We start from the raw sequence: 25,633 nt of genomic DNA on the forward strand, positions 1-25,633 counted from the left end.
TCTCACAAAATATAAGCTCAAATACCACGAAATTTATAGATATAGTTTTTTAACACAAAATGTTACATTCTCCAAAAAGTTTGAGCCAAAAATTCGTCCGAAAACTCAAGTTATGGCTCCAACCATTACTATAAACAAAACCACTCACTTATTGCCTTTGATTTGGAAGTGCTGCCTTCAACTCCCTATAACTCCTTCATTTGAACTCCAAAAGCAATAATTCTCTCATAAAAGATGTAGGCCTTGAAATCATTGTTCTAATCGCACCTTTTGATCTTCAAAACCTATCGTACAACTCTTTGTATCCTCAAAAGAGTAATAGTATGTCTTAAATTAATACCTTAATTTCAAATGGCTATAATTTCTTCACCCTAACTCCAAATCCTATAATTTTTGTACACAAATTGTAATCCAAATCTTAAACTTTACAATCCTTGCTTTTAATTCCCAAATGCCTTCTTTGAAGTTGCCAAAATCCTTGTTAAGGTCATGGGCAGCCTCCTCAAAGCCCATTGGGCATGATATTCAACCAATAGGGATGAAATTTTCCATTCCTTACCTTCATGCAACCATGCCTTACTTTCATCCATCTCAATTAGCGTCCTACTAGTTTAGATTTTCATCTTTAGGCTTCCACCTGCTTCCAAGGCTTCATACTAAATATTTAGGTCTTATATTTTTTTTAATGCCAAAATCAAAATAAATAAAAAAATAAAATAAAGTTTCTTATACCAACTCCTTTTAATTTAATCTACTAACCACTCTAACACACATTTAGATTTATTAACATATAATATATTTTAACTAATTTTAAGAATATAGTATTTAGAGTATATAAATATTTCATGTATCAATATCGTATATAAGAGTGTCGAATTTAGCATTTAGAATATGACATCAACACATGAAATATTTAGATTTTCTTCATGTAATGGTTTTCAATAGCTATTATTAACATCTATCAGTTTTTATATACTCAATCTTTTTTTATGTTAACTTTATATTATAGTTTCTTATTTTTGACATTGTGTGTAGTGTATAGAGAGGAGAGAGGAAATTATATGCTCTATAATTATTTGTCTTTTGCAATGTAAAGTAAGATGCACATATCTACTCCATCAAAGAGATATTTTGAAAGTATAGAAGAAATGGAAGATAACATTGATACATTTTCATACAACCAAAGATATGTCTTTTGCAAATGTTACCTTGACAAGGATCACATTGATTTCAAGTGTGACAGAGAAAAAATTATTGTAAGAAAAATAATCATATTTGTCTATAAAATACTACAAATTAATTGATTGAATGTCCATTTGAGTTGCATGCATATTATGTGTGGGTGTCAGGAACAAGAACTCGATGAAAAAATAATTCAAACAAGTGAGCCTTCACTCAAAGAAAGGTAACGAAATATATATAAACAAGTATATATATTGAAAGAAAAACTGGAATGGCTATTGCCAAAAGACAAGAAAACTAGAGACCTTTGAAACTAGACTAGAAGCAAGAAAGGAGTTGACAAGAGTGAAGAAGCCTTCACTCTTGTCTCTATATATACTATCTAACTAGGAGCTACGTGGCGACGTTCTATAGGACCTCCAATATGTGTTGACTTTGTACGACACATGCCTTGACTTACAAGGCAAGTTTTTTTACGTGTGGGCCACATAGTTAGCTTGATCTTCAAGCTAACAACATGTGTGGCACATCGCCAACTTGTTGACCATGTTTCTAATCCAAAAAGTCAATTAAAGACACCTATGAAGTCAAAGCAGCATCTAGGAAGCTTCTAAAAAGCTTCCATATTAAATATTATAGAATTAACTTACTTTTATCTACTTTTACTTACTTCTACCTATTTCTATATGTAATTATTAGCTTACATGATCATGGCCGAGACATTACCCCCCCCTTCTAGAGATGAGTTCCACGAGGAACGATCATCATATGTTGAGGAAATCTATGATGCGACGAATTGTATTCGCCACATACTCTGATCTCTGTTCTCTTCGAAGATGATTGATAGGGCCTCTCAACTATCGGTAGTGTCTCAAACCAGGGCGGGAAGACCACCCGATTATTTGATCATTGTTGAGGCCTTCGTAACTTCCTTCGAATAGAATATTTGGAACACCATCAGGAGTTGTTCCTACTTCTAGCAAAATCACCAAACATCGGGAGTCCCTTCCCAAATTGTGATACCAAATGCGTTGTATCTCACCATCTATTCGAGGAAGAACATGTCATTCTTGAAGATCTTCATCTCGATTGCGTCGTCTTGAAGGTTGTGACAATCGTAATGTCTCGTCCGGCAGGTCAACAAATGAAGGCTCTTGAGTTGAATCTGCTGGTTGTTGGTTCTCCATCTCTTGAGTGCCACTACTACAACGAAGCTACAAACAAGAATTGAAAGTAGAATGTTATCTTGCTTAGATGTTGTTTCTTTTATAAAGAAGGTTTTCATCTTGATTTTGATGGATGTCGTCGATAAAAAGCCTCTACCGCCTTTGCTGTATTTGTAAGATTCTTTATTGGCTCCTATGTGCGTTCACTAATACCATATCCATGCCAATGGAAAAGATATTATAATTTATTTCGGCGTCGCCTTGAATCTAAGACTTCTTCTACTTCAAACTCTCCATTATTGTCCACTTCTGTAAGAGGAAGAGGAGCTTGTCGTCTTCTTGATATGTCCACTGTCTTGTATGGTTCAAGAAGAGACACGTGGAATACGGGATGGATTTTCATTGACTCCGATAGATGTAAACGATATGCAACTGGATTGATTTGTGCAGAAATAGAAAATGGTTCCAGCCTTCGATAGTCCAACTTGTCACAGGGACGAGTGGTCTTCATATTGCGACGAAGTAGCCATACCTTATCACCCAAGACGAATGATGGTTGTTCCTTTCGATAGACATCCGCATTGGCTTTTTTTTGTTGTTGAGCCTGTTTTAACTGCGCCTTCATCGTTGCATGTAGCTTTGATAAATGAATTGCCAAATCTTTCGCAGCAAGATTATCAACTTTTGAAAAGTCAAAAGTATCAAGTCGTGGATGATAACCATAATTAGCAAAGAAAGGTATTTGTTTTGTAGAAGAATGTACCGTGTTATTGTAAGTAAACTCTGCGAATGGCAAAAGAGTTGTCCAATCATCTTGTTGGTAATTAATGGTACATCTTAAATATTGCTCCAAAACTTGATTAACACACTCCGTTAGTCCATCAATTTGAGGATGGAATGTCGAAGATAGTTTTATATCCACTTTAAGAATCTTGAAAAGAATTTGCCAAAATCTTGATACAAATTGTGTTCCCCTATCTGATATAATATCCTTGGGTAATCCATGATAGCGATAGATATTGTCAAGAAAGAGCTTAGCTGTTTCTTCACGTGTGATACATTTTGTACATAGTACAAAATATGCCATCTTGGTAAAATGATCTACTATCACGAATATAGAGTCATAAGAACCTGAGATTGGAAGATCCGTGATGAAGTCCATAGAAACAGAAGACCATGGTTGTTCTGGAATGGGTAATGGCTGAAGAAGTCCAAAAGGTCGATGATGAGGAGTTTTCGGTCATGAGCAAACTTTACATGATTGTACAAAATCTTTAACTGCCTTCCACATTTGAGGCCACCAGAAATCCCTAGATATCAGCTCTAAAGTCTTATTATATCCGAAATGTCCTGCTACTGGGAAGTCGTGACGAGCTTGAAGAATACGTAAACGAGCTTCTCCTTCTGCAACATATAGGCATCCTTCGAAATAGAGTAGGTTGTTCTTGAATTCAAATTTAGAGCGATCATGAGATTTAGAAGAATTGTTCTTGATATCATGAACAAGAGGGTCTGAAGACATACTTAACTGGACTTGCTTAAGGAAAGTTAAATCAATAGTCAATGTTGATTTTATTGCTCGAAAATAAAATTATTTCGGCTTCAAGAGAACCATTCTTTGTTGCTCAAAAGCTCCATCTCCTTCTATTGGTGTGAGATAAGAACGTCTAGACAAGGCATCGGGTAAACCTTGTTGTTTTCCTGGCCGATAAGTGATGATGAACTCGAATCTTGATAAAGACATGCTCCAACGAGCTTGGCGACGATTTAATACGCATGTTGACATAAAATATTCGAGGTTCTTGTGATCCATATACACGATGACTGGACTAGAAGCGCCTTCAAGATAATGATGCCATTCTTGAAAAGAATCCACAATTGCAAGAAGTTCTTTGTCGTGGATCTCATAATTGATTTCTGTTGCTGAGAATTTTCTTGAATGAAAGGCTACTAGATGAAGTTTGTCATCTGTTCCCATTTGTGATAAAACCACACCCAGAGCAAAGTCCGATGCATCTGTTTCCATAAAGAATGCTTTGGAAAAATCAACACGATACAAGATTGGTGCAAAAACAAACGCTGTCTTCAAAGATTCAAAAGCAACTTCCGCTTCTTGATTCCATTGGAGTTTGTCTTTACAAGTCAAACGTGTAAGTGGAGCTGCAACTTGAGAGAAGTCTTTGATGAAGATCCGATAGTAGTTGGCAAATCCCAAAAAACATTGGACATCTTTTACCGTTTTTGGGATCTTCCAGTCTATAATAGTTTGAACTTTCTTAGGATCCATCATAAGTCCATCATTTGAAATGATGTAACCTAAGAAATCGACTTGAGTAGTGTAGAATACACTCTTTTCTATCTTGGCATAGAATCATGCATCTCTTAATTTTTGTAATACATGACGAACATGAAGTTCATGTTCTTCAAGATTCTTAGAATAGATCAAGATGTCGTCTAGATAACTTATCACAAAATCGTCCAAAAAATCTCAAAAAACATCATTCATTAGATGTTGAAAAGCTGTTGGTGCATTTGTAAGTCCAAAAGGCATGACGTTGTATTCAAAATGTCCATACCTAATTCGAAACGCAGTCTTCAATTCATCTCCTTCTTTGATGCGTACTAGATTGTATGTTCCCCAAAGATCTATTTTTGTATAGATCTTAGCTTGATTCAGCTGATCAAGAAGTCTAGATTTTAAAGGTAGTGGATACCTGTTCTTGATAGTAATCTTGTTGAATCTTCGATAATCAACACACATCCGTAATGATCCATCTTTTTTCTTCACAAATAGAATTGGAGCTCTTGCCGGAGATTTAGAATGGTGTATAAAATTCTTGGCTAGATTTTCTTCAATATACTCCTTGAATTCAACCAACTCATTTTGTGATAAACAGTAGATTGGTCCGAATGGCAGTTGTGCTCCTTCTTGAAGATCAATTGAGCAATCATAGGGATGATGTTCCGAGAGTGTATCCGCATTCTTTTTTTTCAAATACATCTTGAATTCTTGATATTGGCTTGGAATGCTACTTGAAGTCTTTTCACCAGTAGAAACGGGTGTGGCATAAATAATATATGGTGATTCTTTCATAGCAGCATCCAAGAAAGCTTTTGCATCTATAAATACGGATTTAATTGAATTGGACTTATGACTCTCTACTTGATTAACTATACTGTTAGTTATACTTTTAGAAAAAGTAAGAATTCGGAAAATCCAATCTATTTGAGTGTTGTATTTTTCTAACCACGATAAACCTAAAATGATTGGATTAGAGGGAGATCTAATGATATTAAATACTACAAAACTATTATGACCATTGATTATTACTTCTATAGGAAGGGTTTTGTGAGTAATATTTTTAAAAGACAATAGACGACCATCTATGACTTCTACATGAACAGGTTTAGTTTTCTTTACTAAAGATATGCTATGTCTTTTAGTAAATTCTTCATCTAAAAAACACGCGGAGGCTCTTGAATCTAACAAGGCAGAGACTTAATAAAATAACATTTAATGTAAAACAAGGAGAGGGCTCTGAGGAGAGAATAGGGCCTTTACTAGAAGTTGTACAAGGTTCTAGCCGCACGGTCCATATTGTAGCTAGACAAACTCGTTTTTCGACATATTATCTTCTTTGACAACCATACTCCTCATTTTGTGATTGCGTCATCTCTTTGGACAATGCTTAACAGTGTGCTTTGGTTCTCCACAATATAAACATAATCCTTCTTGAAGACGACGAGTCTTTTCTTGCTCTGTAAGAGGTTTGAAACATACTGCATCAATTTGCATATCCTCTACTTTCGAATGTATGTGTTGAAGAGATGTTGGTGTTGCCATTGAATTATAGTAACGTTGAGGTCCACTTGTACGGTTCTCAGATCGGAATTCAAAAAGGTGATTGTCGCACTTCACATCAAAGCCAATTGCTTGACTGAATGTTTGAGGATCAGGTAAGTTGAGCATTAATTTTTTTACCTCATATTGTAATCCGTAGAGAAATTGGCTAATAAGTGCAGCATCATCCTACTTGATATCAGTTGCAAGTTGTCGAAATTGTGAAGCGTATAACGTTACTGATCGATTATCTTGTCGTAAAATACGGATCTTATTGGTTGCAACATGAATTGCATCATGTTCTCCATACATGGATCGAAACTCCGCCAAAAAAGCCTCTATATTATCTAATATTGGATCTCGTCGTTTAAGAAAAGATGAAAATCACAATAGTGCTGAACTTGAAAGAAGCATATCAATGAATCTAACTTACGATTCTAGAGTTGGATAGCTTTGGGGTTGAAGTTCAATCACAAGTTGTACTTGATTGATAAATCCTCGAAACTAAGATCTGGTGCCATCAAACTCCTCAGGTAGGGCAATTCTTGGTTCTTTAATATTGGAAGGACGTTCCACCATAGGAAAAAGGACATGATTTGGTGCAGATGTTGAAGCAACTCCAATCATTTCTATATCTTTACTTCCTACCAATCTTGTTGCTCCTTGTGGTGGTAAATTGAGTTGATGCATCGCAAGCATTAACTCCCTCAATTGCTCTTGCATTTGTGCCATTGCACTCTTCATTTCAAGAAGTTCTGCCATGATAACACTTAGAAGAGAGAAGATGTCTAATATCGCTCAAGACAAATAGAAGAGAGGACTTGTGGACAAAGAAAATACTAAAGACAATATCAATTTAGAAGAGGGTAATCCGCAACTTCTAATACGCTTATATCTTATCAAGAAAAAAGGGGTAATCCACTCTTAATCAAGATTAGACAAAGCTCTGATATTGTAGGTGTACTCTTCTCAATCTGTCATGGACAAGAACTCCATGAAAAAACAATTGAGACAAGTGAGCCTTCACTCAAAGAGAGGTAATAAAATATATATAAACAAGTATATATATTGAAAGAGAAACTGGAATGGCTATTGCCAAAAGACAAGAAAACTAGAGACCCTTGAAACTAGACTAGAAGCAAGAAAGGAGTTGACAAGAGTGAAGAAGCCTTCACTCTTATCTCTATATATACTATCTAACTAGGGGCTACGTGACGACATTCTATAGGACCTCCAATATGTGTTGACTTTGTACGACACATGCCTTGACTTACAAGGCAAGTTTTTTTACGTGTGGGCCAGATAGTTAGCTTGATCTTCAAGCTAACAACATGTGTGGCACATGGCCAACTTGTTGACCACGTTTCTAATGCAAAAAGTCAATTAAAGACACCTATGAAGTCAAAGCAGCGTCTAAGAAGCTTCTAAGAATCTTCCATATTAAATATTATAGAATTAACTTATTTTTACCTACTTTTACTTACTTCTACCTATTTGTATATGTAATTATTAGCTTACATGATTATGGCCGTGACAGTGGGGTAGTATAAAATTATATTTAAAAGTTTGAAATGATCTTTATAATCATGGTCCTTGTGCTTTATTTTCAAGTCATTAATTTCATCGATGTCTTTAACTAGCAAAAGAAGAAATAGCATCACAATTACTTGCCGCAAGAATTTTGCTACTAAATATTATTATTGCCACAATATGCAATAAAAGTAAATAGCAAAGTTATTTCTTTTACTATTTACAATAAGCAGTAAAGATTACATCATATTGCACTTGTTGATTGTTCACCTATTATTTGTCTTACGAAAACTTTATAAGCTACTAAATATCAATTTTATTTATTGATGTCATGAAGACAAGAAAGTAACTTCTTTATTTTTCATATTTTTTGACTATATTAGACTTAAAAAAATATACACTTCTTTCATTGTTATGGATTGTATATATAAAACAAACATGTTTAGAATGTCTATGTTGCATATTGTGGCAATGATAAGTTTTAATATCTCTTTTACCATTGTTGTTGTTTTTTCCTAAGAAGAAATAAAATCTTTCTTTTGTTGCATATTAATTCATTTTCTGCAACTATGTGAAGTTATTTGACTCATATGCATTGGCACTGACAAGGATTTGGCATTAATAAATGTTATTTAACTAACATTTCTTACTTTAAATATCTTATTTTAAATTTGGTATATTTAAAAAAATGTGTTAGAAAATTATATGAAATATTTTTTAAACAAGATGGAAACATAATGGTCTTTATTTCTTGTAGATTAGACCATTATATTTAATACTCTTTTTGAAGATTTTTTTTTTATCTAGAATGGTTTAATCTTTACAACAAATATATCCTTATTATTAGTCATGCAAGTCTTATGTACTTACAAGATACTTGGATACCACACAAAAAATAATTTGTTAAAGCTTGAAAAGATAATTTCCTTCATTTTGGAAGTATTATTACATTACAAGTAGAGGGTCAGCATTTAGCATTAAAATCATATTTTAAAGTGTCTCCTAAAGACCTTAGGAAGTATAATTTTTTCTTTCTTATTTTTTTGAAAATACAACAAGTAATCTTAAGGCTCAAGAGAATTTAGAATAAATCCATATATTTCATTAATATAATATTAGTTTCTTCACCAATGTTGTGAAACATATTTTTGTATATGCTCTTAATTTTTTTTTTAAACAATATAAATATACAAGAGAAAAAATTGATGATAATAGCTCCTCATGCGCAAAGATACATCTTCTATGTAAGTATCATAATCAAAGTTTACTAAGAAATGGTAGTGTTTTCATCATTAATATCATTTGATGAATAATTTTGAATTGTTAGCTATAATACTACTACAAATTAGAGTTTCTTTCAAAGCTTTGTGCCTTGCCTATGATATTGTTAATTATACATTTGATCAACTGTCTCTCTACCAATAAGAAAAGTATGTAATCAATTATTCAAGCTTGCAATAATTACTATGAGATTGAAAATTCAAGAGTAAGTTGTCCAAAAAAAAGACTACATGGAATAAGGAAGAGATCAAGAATTAAGATACATGGTGAGAGATCTATATAATGTTTTCTTTCATAGCTTGAAACTATTGAAGCAACAATAATAATACGTTGTTACAAAAACTGCAAATGTACTAGACATAACATTTATAAATATTCTATAAGAGTAAACTTTTTTTTAGAATTATCTAAAAATGGATCAAAAATAAAATCTAATTTATAGTTGTAATCTATCAAAGATGATTTATTTAAAATTAGAAGTTAATATATATTATACTAATAATTTTGATTGATTATTTATTTAAATTATAATATTAATGAATAAAGTCTATATAAAAGAAGTATACATAATGCATGTCAAAATACAACATGTATTATAAATATGGTTTTCTATAATAAGCCACTTCTCCATTTCATGCAATTATATAATTTATTTCAGATTCATGTCAGCTACTTGAATCAAATAAGCTACCTCCAAAGTTTGTTTGGCATATTCTAAGATTGTCCTTGTAAAATATGGGAACTAAAAATGACTGAGTAATTTTTGTAAGATAATCTTGTAAGAAGTTCATTACCAAAATTCCTATTATGTGGTACATAGGAATACAAAACTTTAAGCATGACAACAAAAATCATATGCCAAATCTCACAAAATCAAGGTACATTAATAAAGAAATATCATTCACACTAACAACCACATTAACATTAATAAGTACTAACTTAAAAAGTCTTCAAGTCCATACATATATTTTAGAGACATGTGATACAACTAAACAATGTTTTTAAAATAAATGAATAAAAGACATAGTTTTGATATGATATAACAAAATTTACCTTAATATTGAGGTGTTTGCTTTTCAATTAATGACTAGTTTTAATTACAATTCTATTGGTATCAATACTAACAATAAGAATATCAATTGTTTTCGTTGTATCTTTTTGAATTTTTGGCCCAAGAGTCTCAAAATAAACCTACACAATATAAACATGGATCAGCAAATTCATCCTTCTATTGAAATAAGATTAAGATTTGCAATTATAAGAAAAGTTTTGAAAAATCAGTAATAACATTGTCTTCAACTATGTGTGTAATGTAATACCTTAGGATTTGTTGGGATTTTTAATTTTTAGAGCATGTATGATTTTGGAGTTTTTTTTACAATTTCTTTTGCTTTTTGAATAGTGCCTTTCATTCCTTTAGTTGAATCAGTAAAGACAAGCTCTATTCCAAAAGCTTTCAAAAACAATTATTGCTCTAAACTCATGGATGCAAGCATGGTAAGAATAAGCTTATAACCTTTGGCAATCTTAATAAAAACCAAATCAATATTGGTTTTTTCATTGGTTGGCTCAACAAGAATTTTATGTTCACAATGGACAATAAGAAGTCAACCACTCATAGACAATCTATAGTTAAAACATGAAACCAAAATATATAAAAAAATATCCCACAATTGCCATCAATAGTAGGATTTCAATACTTATAATGCAACAATAGACTACTTACCTATCACTAAAATATAACAGACTTAATGAATCATGCACTAATAAAATCCAACTAGATTTTATCAACCTATGGGTATTGTAATGTATCTACACTTATTTAAGGACAAAAACATCAATCATATGAACAGTTGCAACTACAAGATAATTAAAGAGGTTGTAATGCACTGTCAATACTAACATCAAAGTTAATTACAAAAAAATCAAAATTCAAATAATTCTAGCCTACAACCACAGAGTATAAATTTCATTCAAAGTAAATATGTAATCCATTAAAGAAAAAATGAGAGAAGAATTGAAATGGTTATCAAGTGCAAAAACATGCTTTGTAGTCTTTAGGATGCAATTTCACATCGCCTCATATCCCATGCAAATAATGTAAATAGCAACAATACTCAAATATACAAAAGATAAAGTCTAAGATAATTTTGCCTCATAAGCAATAGATACAAGCAAATTTGAGTGGATTGGAATAGACTTGAGCTACAAAGTGGGAACAAGACAATAAGACTATTTCAAATTGAGTTTTTTTCTTATTTTTAAACAAATAATTAAGATTCTCTTAGGAAATTTTGCAACATATAAATGGAGCTATGATTATAATGATGATGAATATTAGATAATCATGATGAATGTGGTTGATTTTCATTGATTGTAGATCTAGAAGTAGAAAAATAAATGTAGATGTCATTGATTTTTCATGATTGTGATGATAGATGGATTGCTTTATTAAAAGAATGGATCTATTTAATATTCTTCTACATATATACATATATATATATATATGCATGTTATCTAAGAATATTAATTCAGTCAGATGGAAATAGGTGATGAATAGAAAGCAAGATGCATGTCTTTAAAATATGTGATTGAATAAGCTTATTACCTAAATAAAACATTAGTAAATGTCATAAGTTTCTTGTAGTAAGAAATTTATTTTTTAGGTCAAAATTATCACTTTTTTTTGTATTTTTTATAAAAGATAAACAAGCCAAAATGTGTGTGTATATGTATATTAGAAAAAAACATAGGAAGATAGAACAATGTGGTAAAAATTTTATATTTTTTAAAATCAAAATCAAAATCATTAGTAATTGAAGTTAATTTAATATTAAATTAAAACACTATAGAAGGTTAATTTAATATTAATTTAAAATACAAATTACTTCCAAGTATTTAAACCATGTTTATAATTCTTAGGATAATTGAAAAAAAGTGATGATATGACATCACTGTTATTTTGTACTTTAAAAAATACATATGTAAGAAAATGACTCACTATTTAAATATAATGTATCTAGCAAACAAATGTGAATAAATAACACTACTAAATCTTCTTTAAAACGTTTCTTATTAAATCTTTTGAAGAAATCTTTAGAAAGTTAAGAATTTGAATTTTAAGATTATGTTGCAACAAATATATAATTTTTTTTAATCTAAAATTTTACTATGAATAACTTGTTAATACCTTATATTTAATCAGTACATATTTGTTTAAATTTTTATTAATTTTTAGTATTTCATTGCAAAATTTTGTATCATTTTTCAATAACAACTATAGTCACCTTATATCCAATATTAGTTAAATATGTATTTGGAACTTGATGTTGAATTTGGATTAAAAAATAATCAAATATGATTAATAGTATTGAAGTGTAAACTAAAAAAATCAAAATATGAAGAAAAATAAAACAAAATAAAACAATAATTATTTGATTGGTGCTTTAATTTTATTTAAAAGGTTATTTTTTCAACATCCTCACAATTAAAAAATGTATTATGTTTCTTTATAAGAATTTTGGATATTATTTGTTCTTCTTCTCTAAATATTTGTTTTAACATAAATAAACATTTAACTTTGTAGCCAATTGGAAGTTGTGGCAAGTATTTTGTTTACATTTTTTGGGCCAACTTTTTTAAATTTGGCATTAATGACCAGTTATTTTATAATTTCTTTGGTCGAATTTTATTAAAATATTAATATTAAATAAATTTATCAATATTTTCAATTATGGGATTTAATAATTTTATATTTTTTAGGTTTATAAACTTTAAAATTTGATTGACAACAAAGATTTCAATTTCCGTCATCATAATCTTCTTTCTGAGTTAGCTAATTTTTCAATAGGTTAATTATTATACTTGAAACAATTCATTATTGCATTCTTAAAATAACATATATAGCAAGTGATGTCAAATTGGCTGTTGGAGTTCTTTGGAAAACACAGAAATCTAAGCTTTTTGGCTGACACAAAATTGATGTATAAACAGGTGTAAAGTTTATCTATAGAGGTATAATCAAATGTTGGTTGGTAATGATTTCTTTTGATTTCATATCTCCTACTTTAATGGCCTTTTGTGCATATATATATATATATATATACATATTTATTACGACATTCATATATTAAAATTTTAAAATTTAGATGTTCAAATTTGAACTGTGAAAACTTCAGATTTTTTTTCTATAAAAATTCAATGATTTCTAAATGAAATCCAGTTTCAAGTTTGTAAATCTAATTTTCATTTTCTTCAATTTATTTTGATAGCAATTTTTTTAAAACTAATTAATCTTATTTCAAGTTATTGTACTCATCTTAGATATGTTGAAACAATAATGCAAGGCGTTTGTATAGCTTGAACTTAAGAAAGATAAGAATCTTGAATGTAAAGCAATCTTTTTGTAGAATGTTTGTTTAATTTCAAAGAAAAAGTACTAATTAATTAAATTTTTCTAATAAGAAATTAAATAAAAAATATAAAGAGTTATTATAATTTTTAAAATACTCCAAGTTTTAATTTAAGTTTTATTTTTCATCATCTCTATTTTACAATTGAAAGCCATCCTTTTATATTTTAAGGTGATTTTTTTTTGGTTTATATTATGTTATTTTGTAGGTAGTCAACCAAATTATAATATTTAAAATAAATAAATAAATAAATCATGATATTTTTTTTTAACAACAACTTGATTTCATCTTCTATAAGCTTATCCAATAGCAAAGGAGATTTGTACCACGCATTATCAAAAATAAAATATAATCTTTTAATATCTTGTACTAAATCCATGCCAACATACATAAAAAACTTGTTGGGTAGAGTGTTGACAATTCTTGATTCTAAAAGTGCATTATATAATACACCTAATGAATAAACTTAATGAAATAAATCAATAAAGTTATATTAAGGTAAAAATGTGACTTTATTTCATTAAATTATATCCAAGTATCATATAGTGAAACAAGTATTGTCCAATTTTTTTAAAACAAAAAATGAACCAACTTAAACCAAGTCTTATAAGTTGTTTTAAAACTAATCAAATAAAAGAGTGGAACCATGACTTTTAATTGGTATTTTAAAAAAACCTATATACTGCTACAGAAGGAAAAAATTTAATAAGAGGAACGATGTTGAAAAAATTTAACGGTAAAATACATAAATAAATAAACATAAAATTTATCATTAACATGCATTAGATTTATAAGAATATGGATATTATTTTACAACGTTTTTAAAAATCTAACGATTTTTTAAATAACAATACAAAATATATATGTATATCACAAAAAAATTAGCTCAATATGCTATTTATCCTTGCATTAACCAATCACAAACCTTAAATGCTTATTATGTGGCAGATTTATATAAACCAATTTAGACTGAATGTGTAAAAACAAAAACAAATAGAATTTTGCATATAATGTTTTAGTCTACAAATCTTAATTTATAATATTTTTCTCAAAAATGTCATTTATGCTCTTATCTTTGTGATAAATTTTTATTAAAAAAAATCTAAAATTCTAATAGTTGATTTTATTTTACTTTATTTTATTCAGAAAGCTTTCAATAAGAGAGTCCATATATTGTTCTTTGATTAATATATATACCATTAATAATTATATATATATATATATATATGATAAATTTTATTTGTAAGTTTTTAATTAAAGATAAATAATTATTAGTTTTAAATATCACATTTAATAAAATATGTTAATATATTTAGATACTTTTTTTAAAACTAAAAGATAATAAAAATTTCAGATTTTTGTTGGAATAAAGAATAAAAATGTGTTGAATTATGCAAATACATACATACATACATACATACATACATACACACACACACATACACATATATATATATATATATACACTATATGAAATAGAATATTAAAAATATTAAATTATAGAATATTAAAAATAATTTAAAATAAAAATCCTCAAATTATAGAAGAATATCATTCTTTTTATACAAAATATTTATTAATTTGGATTGTTTTTAATAACCATAATTGTTAAAAATTTAAAATATAATGTATATTAAAAATTTATTTTAATTACATTTAAATAATACATATATTCACAATATCTCACATTAAAATTTATTTACAAAGGTTTAAAGCAAGAATAGATATAAATACATCTCTTCTTTGCATAATTTACAAAATTGAACATATCTATCTATCTATTGACAATGAAAATTTGGTGATTTGGGAATTGATAGGTTCACATGCTATGAATCATATGACAAATCACATTTTTATCTCAAATTTGACTATTTACATCACTTGAGTTAATAAAAGAAAATAAAAATATGATAAAAACGTTTTGAGATTTTTCCTTTTCCAATTGTTGAGCATCAAGTCTTTGTGGCCCAAGAAGCCTAAGGAGGGAGAAGGGTTTTAAAAAACAAATCCCATCAACATTCGTTGAAAAATAGATGAACGTACGTTCATTGAGTGGAAGCTTCTAGGCGACGTCCCAAGAACATTCAAATGGCCAGCCCAGTCTTCGTCTCATTTAGCGCGGTATCCCGATTTTTGAATAGGAACTTAGAACGATCACAAAGATGGAGAGCCGCCCAGGGGAACAAAGTAACGACGTTGAAAGTCGAAACCTTGGGAACTACGGGGAACAAAGGGAACGCGCCATGGGAACGAGTTGAGCAACTTGGCGCGGGGGTTGTATAGAGAGAGCGAGCGGGGAAGGGAGGGAGTCGGGAAGACGAAAGACGTGAAGGCTTTAGAGAGAGAATGAGAGAGGCACGAGCCCCGAGCCCTAATTTGTTAGATTGAACGGGGCTGTTTCCAAGCGTTGGCAATGGCGATAAAATAAAAATTGTGCTATGAAGAGGAAGCGGCATCAGCGCTCTGGACCCGACGGGCTGGTGCCGGAGGAGGAGGAGGAGCCAGGCACCGAGGCTCAGCATGATGTGGAAGACGAAGACAGGTTGAAGCGATTGCTGGAGGCCGCGGGCGCAGCCATGCCTGAAGTCAGCGATGGCGATGGCGATGGCGAAGCTCCTGCCGATAGTCATCTCGTGCATTCTGAGGATCCTATGAGCGATTCTAAGGTGGAGAAGACAGTCTTGGCTGAGTCGGTGATGACGATTGTTGCGGAAACCGCCGAGGAAGAGATGGCGTTGACGGAGATCGTGCCGAACATGCGCAGGTTTTTTTTTTGTTCCTCTTCTTCTTCTCGGTTGACTTCTGTTGCAAATTTCGGGTCGCGTCATGGTGCGGGGAAGGTGGGAATTAGAATTCTCTGGAATTTTCTGTGGTGTGTGATTATGGATTTAGTGAAGGTAGTGATGCTGCGGACGGTAGATCCAGGTTGAGTTTTGCCAGGACCATTCTCGATCGATTCTTGATTGGTGAAAGATAGGAGCATGGATGCGTGTTGGACCTGAATCTTAGTATCAGTCAGCTGTAATGCCATACTTTTTCTTGCGTTTGTGCAACAAGTGGACGAGCACTTCATACTATTGGATGTAGTATTTCACTGGCACTGTTAATCACGTTATCGGCCGGAGGTTTAGACGTAGTAACGTTTGCAAATCTAAGTTATGAACCCATGTTATTGCGTGTTATGTGTTAGGGTTCTGTGCATGTTTTTCTACCATAGTTGGTAACTTAGGGTCCGGATCCCAATTTGGTAATGATCGAGAAAGTCGGACTGAGTTCTGTTATATTCTTGAATCTTGATGGATTGGTGACACGTTGGCGTAGTAGAGTTGGGGGCATGTCACGACTGATTGTTTAATTTGTAGTTTTAGCCTAGTAGGAAGACTTTTCCAGGTTTGGATGTTTACTTTAGAAATTTTTGGTGTCGAATCAGAAATCGTTGCTTAGGACCTGTTTCACACGCACTATCTCGTGATCACATTTATTGTCAATATTTCCTATTTCGTAGTCGACGATCAAGTTGAAATCTCTTTTGAAGGTATAGTCTGTATGGACTCGGACATTGATTTTTCTCAGTCGTGTTAAGTCAACCTCGTTCAAGAAGTTTGTTCTTCCATGTAATCGTACTATTGGTTATCTTAGTATGAGAATACGGCTCATTGTTCAAATTATGAACAGATGTGGCTTATGTGGCGGAACTACCGATGGAGAACCGGCTGCCGACAATCCGTCTGAGGTAGCTGATGGCCAAGCCAATGGCTGTGTCAAGCCGCATGATGAGAGTTGCCTTGCAGACGTAACGCTTGACACTAAAAAAGCTGATGGGTTCGGAGCGGGAACCGGTTGGCTTGGTCGCCTTTTGGGTCCTCTTGGTGAACAGTTCGGTGTGGGTGGAGTATGGGTACATGAGAACTGTGCCATCTGGAGTCCCGAGGTTGGTTTCTGCACCTTTATCCTCATGTATGGTTCCCATTGTCAAAGATCGAACTATGAAGTTCATGAAGCCTGCGTCGTCATTCTGTACATACTGTTGTACTGTTTGGTTTATTCACTGTTATTACAAACATTTTATTGGGCCGGTGTCTCGCTTCTCACCGTCCCACTTTCACACATTGTATCATTTTAAATTGCGTGTATTAGCTGAGATGAATTTGCTTGCCGCGCAGTTGCACGTTTTATTTCAACGTAGGGAAACCTTTTACTTTTGATGACATGCCAATGCTTTTGATGATCATTTCGAAGTAGTTTTTTTGTTAATCAATTTAAACCGCCCGATCAAATCCTGGCGCGCTTTTTTTAACGTGAGCCTCCATATACTTCACACCTATAAAATATAGCGAAAGGTGTTTCTATTGCAACTGATGTTGTGTCATCTACATAAAACCATTATCGTGTTGTAAGGCAATGTTCCATTGTCGGAAACAGAGTATTATTTTCTTTACTACTTAGTCATCTGTTGAAGGGTTCAACTTGTTGTGATGTCAGTGAGTTTTTGGTTATTATCTTATTCCGAGTTGTCGTGCTCGTCACTTGGTGATCCATGGTGCAGGTGTACTTTTCAGGATTTGGTCGCTTGAAAAATGTGAAAGCAGCGCTTAGGCGAGGACGCCTTCTACGATGTAGCTTGTGCAACCACCCAGGCGCTACCATTGGATGCCGCGTGGATCGCTGTCCACAGAACTATCACCTGGTTAGTTCTACTAGGGTCATAATGAGAGTTCATGGGCAATTTCTTTTTGTTGCGCAATTGTTCTCTGTTTTCACGATATGGTTCATTTCACTACTGTTTTGACATCCTCACTTTCACTGAAGTCGACAGTTACCCTCAACATTGTAGTTTACTGTATCTGAAATGATTGGAACTTGATTTCCAGCCATGTGCACGTGCTGAGGGCTGCATGTTCAACCACCGAAAGTATCTCATGGCTTGTTACGACCACTCTTATTTGTTTAAGAGGCGGCGGAAGAAAAGATACTGGGTCTCGAAGTCCGGGACTGTTCAACAGGATGGAACTCAACAAGAGCATTCGAATCTTCCTAGGATCTCTAAAACACAGAGGCGGGCCGCTGCAGCAGCTGCACGACTGAAGGATATTGAGGCAGAGGAGAAATATTTGGATAAAGCCGAGGAAGACGAAGAGTTTGTGAGGCGAGAACGCAAACGCTTGCAAAGGGATTTAGCTCAGATAGCCCCGTTGAAATTGGGAGGAGGGTCACACGGTAGTAACCAGGGTGTTGCTCCTGAAGGATGGGATAGTGTTGCCGGTTTACAAGACGTGGTGCAGTGTCTGAAGGAAATGGTCACGCTGCCCTTGCTGTATCCAGAGACTTTTACAAGGTATTTATTCGACAGCCTCTCTGCGATTCTAGGAGTTCCTTCTTATTTGAATCAGCTTGGTCAGGACTTGGCGATTGCGACGATGATGTCCATATCATGTCTTGATTTTAGCGCTGCTGCTCTGTATTGATTTACATTTATTAATAAAGTCTTTCTCTTGATTTTGAAGTGCTTGGAGTATCTAAACGAGTTATTCTTCTGTCTGTAAACGCGGTGTTCAGGGAATTTCTGACGATTCTTGTGTCCCATTGTAGCCTAAAGACTTTGGGGATTTTTACGTCTACATTCGTAAAGACTTGGGCTTCTGGTGGTTGCAGGCTTCTCACCAGCTATTTGTCGATTGTTTGACAGGCTGGGAATCTCAGCGCCCCGAGGTGTTCTCTTACATGGACATCCCGGAACTGGTAAGACTTTGGTGGTCAGGGCTCTCGCTGGTGCGTGTTCCAGAGGAGGTCAACAAGTTGCATATTTTGCCCGGAAAGGTGCTGATATACTGGGTAAATATGTTGGTGATTCCGAACGGCAACTGCGTCTCCTCTTTCAAGTAGCAGAACAATGTCAACCAGCAATTATATTCTTCGATGAAATTGACGGACTTGCTCCCAGTAGGTGTGGCGACCGGGATCAGACGCAGAGCTCGGTTGTTTCGACGTTGTTAGCGCTGATGGATGGTCTAAGCTCTAGGGGTTCAGTGGTTGTCATAGGAGCTACTAATCGTCCAGATTCTCTTGACCCTGCTTTGCGCCGGCCTGGAAGATTTGACCGTGAAATATACTTTCCACTCCCTTCGACTGAGGACAGGGCTTCTATTCTTCGGCTTCACACTCGTACTTGGAATCCAGCGCCCTCATCAGAAATCCTCGCTGCTGTTGCCAAGGCCACACCTGGTTTTGCTGGCGCTGATTTGCAAGCACTTTGTGTGGAGGCAGCTATGACTGCTCTTCGAAGAGTGGTTCCTCTCAAATACATTCTGGATTCTGCTGCATTGAAAGAGTCTTTGGAGATCAGATTGCCCTCTCTCCCCTCCATTCAGGTATTGGTAGTTCAACGCAATCAAACTGGGATGATGCATGTATGTTTTTGCTTTCATAGTAGGTGTACTGCTAATTTTATTGGTATGCAATAGGTGGTCACTGACGGGATAAGTTCGATTGTGCAGGTGAAAGCTAAGGACTGGGCTAAAGCGGTAGCACGAGCCCCTTTACCTTGCTCTCGAAGGCTAGCTTCAAGTTCTTTGACTCATGTTCCTGCTACTCCTCTCCCCAGGCACTTGGCACCTGCACTACTTCCAATTTTGGTTGAACTAGTTGTTAAACTTGGTCTTGACGCCCGAGTATCGCTCCCGCCGTTACTAGCAAAGGCATTCTATTTGACAGAGCTTGCTTTGACAGCTGAAAGTAACTTACAAAATACTGAGTGCAGTTACTTCTCTAACAAGGGAGTCATCCTTCCTGAAAAGTGGCAAACTATGGTAGTCGATTGCTTCAAAGATACTACTTCTGGATTAGGCAAGGCTTTGGAGTATGCGTTTCTAGACACTGGTATTATGTTCGACGCCTATGGAGCTCCCCACTATTCCCAACCTGCTTCAACTGTTCGTTTCGAAAACGCTGGCATAGCTGCTGATGAAGGTTGGGTTACCTCCAAGAATTCAAGAGGACCTAGTAATTATGAGGGTCTAAGCAGTTCTCGACGGATATCGAATGACAATGACTTGGATGAAATGGATACTGCTGCTCAACAAAAATGGCCAGGTTGTAAATTCCGCGTATTATTGCTCGGAGGTGCCAAGCAGGGTCAAAAACTTGTTGCTGGGGCTGTTATTAGTGGCTTTGAAGGGCTGGCTCAAACAAGAACTCTCAGTCTTCCAGCAATGCTGATGGAAGGGGGTGGAGATATGGAACAGGGTCTAATCTACATTATAGGTCAGTCGCGTGGAAAATTCTTCTTATCTTTTCACCAATTTGTCTTCCTCCTAAATTTTGGCTCCACAATGGGAAGATGCTCGAAAGTTTGTCAAAAGTCATTTGTTAAATGCAGTACGCTGGCACAGCATACGAGTATTTTTTACAAAGCTCTGAAGAAATTTCTATTCACGAATTTGTAATATAATTTTCTCTACACTTAAGTTGCTCTACAAGGTGGTCACAAGTGCGAAGTTTTTAACTCATCTTGTAAATTCTTTGTGCTTTGGCAGGGGAAGCTAGGCGCAGTGCCCCTTGTGTGCTTTACATGCCCAAGATCGAAGATTGGGTTGTAAGCAAAGACAAAAATGGTAAAAACGACATGAGTGGCATCGTGAAGCATCCAGAGGGCTTTGGGATCTCAAATGCTAGGGCAGAAGATAGTCTTCATGAAAGATTTCGTGTCAATAGTAAGAACGGGGATGAAGCACCCCGAGACATATCTGTGGCTTGGAAAGTGATGAAGCAGCAACTGCAGACCATGCCTCCTGATACTCAGCTTATGCTTTTGGTGGGTTCTCACTAAAAGGGCTGTATTATAATATGTTCTTGATAATTTGGTCAGAATAATTAGAATCTGATTTCCCTTGAGATCTATTGTCCTTTCTTCGACTGAGTGTTATTCCTTTTCATCCTATCCATTGAAAGTTTCAAGTTCAGTTTTGTTTCGCTAATATGTTTCTTTTATGAATCAGGCAACTTGCGAGTCTGGTGTCGAATCCCTCCCTCTTGAAGTAGTTAACTATTTTTCTCCTCAGTTTGAAAGGACATCAAGCATCTCCTCGGTTTGTGCGGCTAAAGTGTCCCCATGCGTGCTTGTGGAATTCTCCTCAAATTACGAGCTAAAGAGCGTGCTGGAAAAGGCATCTCAAGATATTGCTAGTGTGCTGGCCTCTGGATTTGGTAGTAGAATGGCCAGGCTGAGAGAAGAATATATTGCAGGGTGTTCTGCCGAGAAGCCTAAATTTACTAACGCTGTGGGGGTGAGATTGCCAACATCGCTGCAGCAAGCTATTGCCAACAAGGTCTCTCAAATACGGACACGTGTGCGAGAAGATCTAGGAAGAGATTTGAGGAACATAGGGCAAGACTGGGCAAGAATATTAGGCGGATCTCCTTATGCGAATGACTTAGCCAAGGTATTTGGCATGGATGTGGGTAGGGGTTTAGGTCTCGATTTGGGATTAGAGTTTAAAAATCTGGAATTTGGTCTTGTCGAGGAGGCCAATAAAGAGTGCAATATTGATGTCGGGGGGAAATTAGCAGCAGTAGACAAGAATGCTGTTGGTGCCTCTTGTACGATTGGATGTAATGAACGCAGCTCCCTTGGTATACTAGAAGACCATCAAAGATCTGCGCACTGTAAAGATGCAGAATTTGTTATATCAGGAGGGCGATCTTTGAATTTCAATGAAGTCGATGTTAATGAACATGGCACTATGAGGAAAACACTTCATTTGCAAGGTAAAGTTCATCTTTTCTATCTGAATTCATATCACTGACCTAAAGTATGTATCACAAGCAGGAGTAAGGTTGTCTTTTTTATCAGTGCTAGAAATTTCAATTTTTCGTGCGCATGTGCAGATCTGTGTACATCTACAGATCGTATGAACGACACTCGAATTCATCCGGTGGGATGGGATAAGGAACAGCGCGAGGGGCAGCCTACTTCCGAGTCTCTAGGTACTGCTAAGGTAGGGGATTCTATGAAGGCCGCTGAAGAGTCTTCAGCAACATGGACATCTCAACGGAAAGCCCTTCAAAGTGCAATTGCCTTTTGTGGCTACCGCTTACTTCGTGATCCACAATTAGCAGGGCTACGTAGTGCCACAACAATGCTGAAGAGAGTACCTGTCGTTGACATAAATGAAGGTAAAGATGGTGAAACTTTTAATTGGGAAACTCTTGAATTTGAAACATGTGGTGGGCGGCGAAAAGACGAGGCGTACGAACCGGAGTATGTCCGGGGGCTTACAGCTGTGGGTTTCAAGGCATGTAGGGGGATTTATAGAACTGGTCGCGAGGTGGAGTACGAGTTGCGGCGGGTGATAGAAACTTTGTATGAAAGGGTGCATCACAAGATAGATAGTGGAAAAGGTAGCCTGCAATATTTTCATCTAACAACGCAAGCAGCCACTCTAGTGGATCTGATGGCCTCTTGGGTGCTGGAAGTGCGCAAGTAAGTTATCCACTTACTTCAACCGTCATAAGCACCTTAGTGTGCTTTCGTTTCGATATCGTCGTTTCGTAACAATTAATTATTCGAGGATTTTTTTCTTTTTCTTTTTCTTGGGCTCTGTTGAGATATCAATCAGATGACGGCTAAGATTAGTAGTCCTCGTGCAGGTTGGAGATTGCTGCTAATATGCACAATGTGCCCATAGCACAGAATATTCTCGAAGTTCCATATGTTGAAGAGCAGCAACAGGAGCCTTCTGAAGCACGAGAAGGAGTTGAGGCCACTGACGCTGGCGCTGCAAACGAAGAGCTTCACACTGCGTCTGCTGACGTGGCACTAAAAGAGGGAGGCGAACGTGGTAGTATACAAGTAGAAAACGGTTTTATAACTCGGCAAGAATCCAAGATCAATTGTAACTCAAATGGTAATGGAGATGTTCAAAGGGTAGAAGCATCTGACTTGATTGGGACCGCCCAGAAATCCAATGACGGAGAAAAGCTGCCAACGACTCCAAATGGTCGTGAAATCCAGCCTCTGGCTAATGGTATTGCAAGAGGAGCATATGGATGTTTTCCTAGTGAACACAGTCAGTTGGATGCTGCTACTGTACCGACAGAGATAAAGAGCAAACATCTTTCACCTGGAAGATACGGAGCCAGGTCTCATCATAAGTCGCACGTAGAAACCACGGTTGAAAGGGATTCGCCTGGTGGAAAAATTAAACTTCTTTCTTCTTTTAAAGACACAACTACTTCAGAAACCTGCTTGCAGCAACGCACTCAAGATCATGCTCCCTTCCCTCATGAGGGCTCAACCTCAACACCTACTCCAAGAACGAAAGGCTTGCGTCATTCTGTGCGATTTAAACCGGACTGTCTTCATCAACTAGAATGCGTAGTTGGGGAATTTCTAAACCTTTCATGCGAAATAGACTCTTCAAACCTCTCAGTGGAAGTTTTGCATGACCTTATCACTGGGTGTGCATCCTCTGCTTTAGCCGCAGCGCAGAACGTTCTAAGTAAGTCTGAGAAAACTACTATCACGCATCAGGTTATTTTGCAATGGGCAGGATTAACGTGCCGCTGCGGAAGTGATGAAGATGGCGAGGTTGGTGCTTTAATGATGGGTGGAAGTTCAATGCAACTTCCTCCTACCGAATCTCCAATTGCGTCAAATGAGCAGGTGACCCCAATTAGTCAGACCTCTTCGAGAAAGTCCAAAAAGAGAAAGAAGTCAAGAATGTCCTTTTCTGACCTTCAAGCTCCACCAGCTAAGAGGTTAGGTGTCAGTGCACCTGATGCATCACCTACATCCTCTTCATTTGGGCTGATATCCCCGATGAAACAGTCGAATAGCAAGAAAAGTTATACATGCCTACGCCCTGTTAGTAGGGCCGTAAAAAAGTTGGTGGATGATCTGGCAATCAGCAAAGAAGCAAATCTGAAGTTCACATTCGGTCGTTGAATCTCCTCAATAAGAATGCTTTTGTTAGTTTGGTGGCCAATATATTCAGGTAGGAAATGAAGGAGAAAACATCTTGGGCACCTACTTCTGACGCCAAGTCACATTCTAAAGGTATGATTTAGGAAACGAAGGACTAATGGTCTTCTCCAAGGTTGGCATGTAAAATGAGTGCATAATGTATTTTTCTTTTACTGCTCCATTAGGAAGATATGCTGCTAGTTTTCAATCTGGTAGTCAAAGTGGAATTTGACTTAGCCACTTTCTGGAGAACTTGTCGGTAATTTGTCTAACAGCTGAAACGGTTACCTTTGCAGATCATTGCGGATTCTTTCGCTTTTCGCTGCTACAAACCGTGACCAGTAATGACTGCAGGTATGCAGAACTAGTTGTGTTCTATTTGGTTATATTTTCTCTAGCAGGTGTTATTTCTTAGTTTTCCGGTACGACTAATTGGGCATCGAGTAACGCGATACAAGATACTATCAAATTTCGAAACACCATGTACTAACAAATTCTAGTGGTGTGCACCCAGAGTAATGTTTCTAATTTGAGTGCTTTATGGCTACACCGCATTTATCCTGGTTCCAGATGGGCTCAGTGCCAGGGTAAAGCATTTTTCTCCGAAGCGTTGAGGTCCTGCAGCCTGGGTGCTATGATGTACTTGCTGAACTTTCGCAACATATACCAGGTCATTTCCTTCTTAATTCTGTTATGTATGGTCAAAGCTTTGAGGTATTAACCTCCGTTGTGTTGCTTTTGAAGGCTTCGAAATGTTTCGCAGCGAAAGATAGGGTGATATGTAATATGCACCGATGTTCTATTCAAAGCTTACTCTGCTGGGCTTGGCTTCCAAAATATGATTTGAAGTAGAGGTGGATTTTTTTGGGTTGTTAGCTAGCATGCTATATGGTCTGTATCGAATCATGAACTTTATTATAGAGTAGATTTGAGATCATCATGAGACAACTAGGCCACCAACGTTGAACTTGTAAATATGATTCTACCTCAATTTGTTCAGAACACGCCTACACAAGGAACTTCTATAACATTCGAAGATAGCTTTACAAATTTATTCTTGCAAGAGTTGAATTGAATAAGCCTATATTGTTAATGTTATTATTGGGTATGAGATATAACTATTTAAGAGAATTGCAGTTATAGCTTGTTTTACTTTATTAGATGGTTTTTTTTGCAAGCATTATTGGAATGATGGTTTAGTCATTTATGAAGTTGGGTGGAGGATTGATGGTCTAATTTCAATCAAGAAGGGATCGAGTAA

The 25,633-nt window shown here is 35.3% G+C and overlaps 1 protein-coding gene across 3 annotated transcripts; it reads left to right on the forward strand.

Moving 5' to 3' along the window:
* The first annotated feature begins 15,726 nt into the window (after positions 1-15,726).
* On the forward strand, positions 15,727-25,402 carry LOC112285693 (uncharacterized). 3 transcript variants are annotated; one of them, XM_024526692.3, is made up of 13 exons: positions 15,727-16,176; positions 17,088-17,343; positions 17,959-18,099; positions 18,284-18,747; positions 19,099-19,780; positions 19,907-20,672; positions 20,945-21,222; positions 21,407-22,175; positions 22,296-22,890; positions 23,058-24,465; positions 24,669-24,726; positions 24,887-25,011; positions 25,117-25,402. In XM_024526692.3, exons 1-10 carry the CDS (start codon positions 15,851-15,853, stop codon positions 24,352-24,354), a joined length of 5,574 nt encoding a protein of 1,857 aa, XP_024382460.1. In that variant the 5' UTR covers positions 15,727-15,850; the 3' UTR covers positions 24,355-24,465; positions 24,669-24,726; positions 24,887-25,011; positions 25,117-25,402. The 3 variants fall into 3 exon arrangements, with proteins under 3 accessions (XP_024382460.1, XP_024382461.1, XP_024382459.1); XM_024526693.3 differs by having other exon boundaries at positions 24,887-24,959; XM_024526691.3 differs by having other exon boundaries at positions 24,887-25,402.
* The last annotated feature ends 231 nt before the right edge of the window (positions 25,403-25,633 follow it).

This window comes from Physcomitrium patens, chromosome 8, assembly GCF_059467195.1.
Source record: "Physcomitrium patens ecotype Gransden chromosome 8, ASM5946719v1, whole genome shotgun sequence".
In the NCBI taxonomy this organism is placed as follows: Eukaryota; Viridiplantae; Streptophyta; class Bryopsida; order Funariales; family Funariaceae; genus Physcomitrium; species Physcomitrium patens.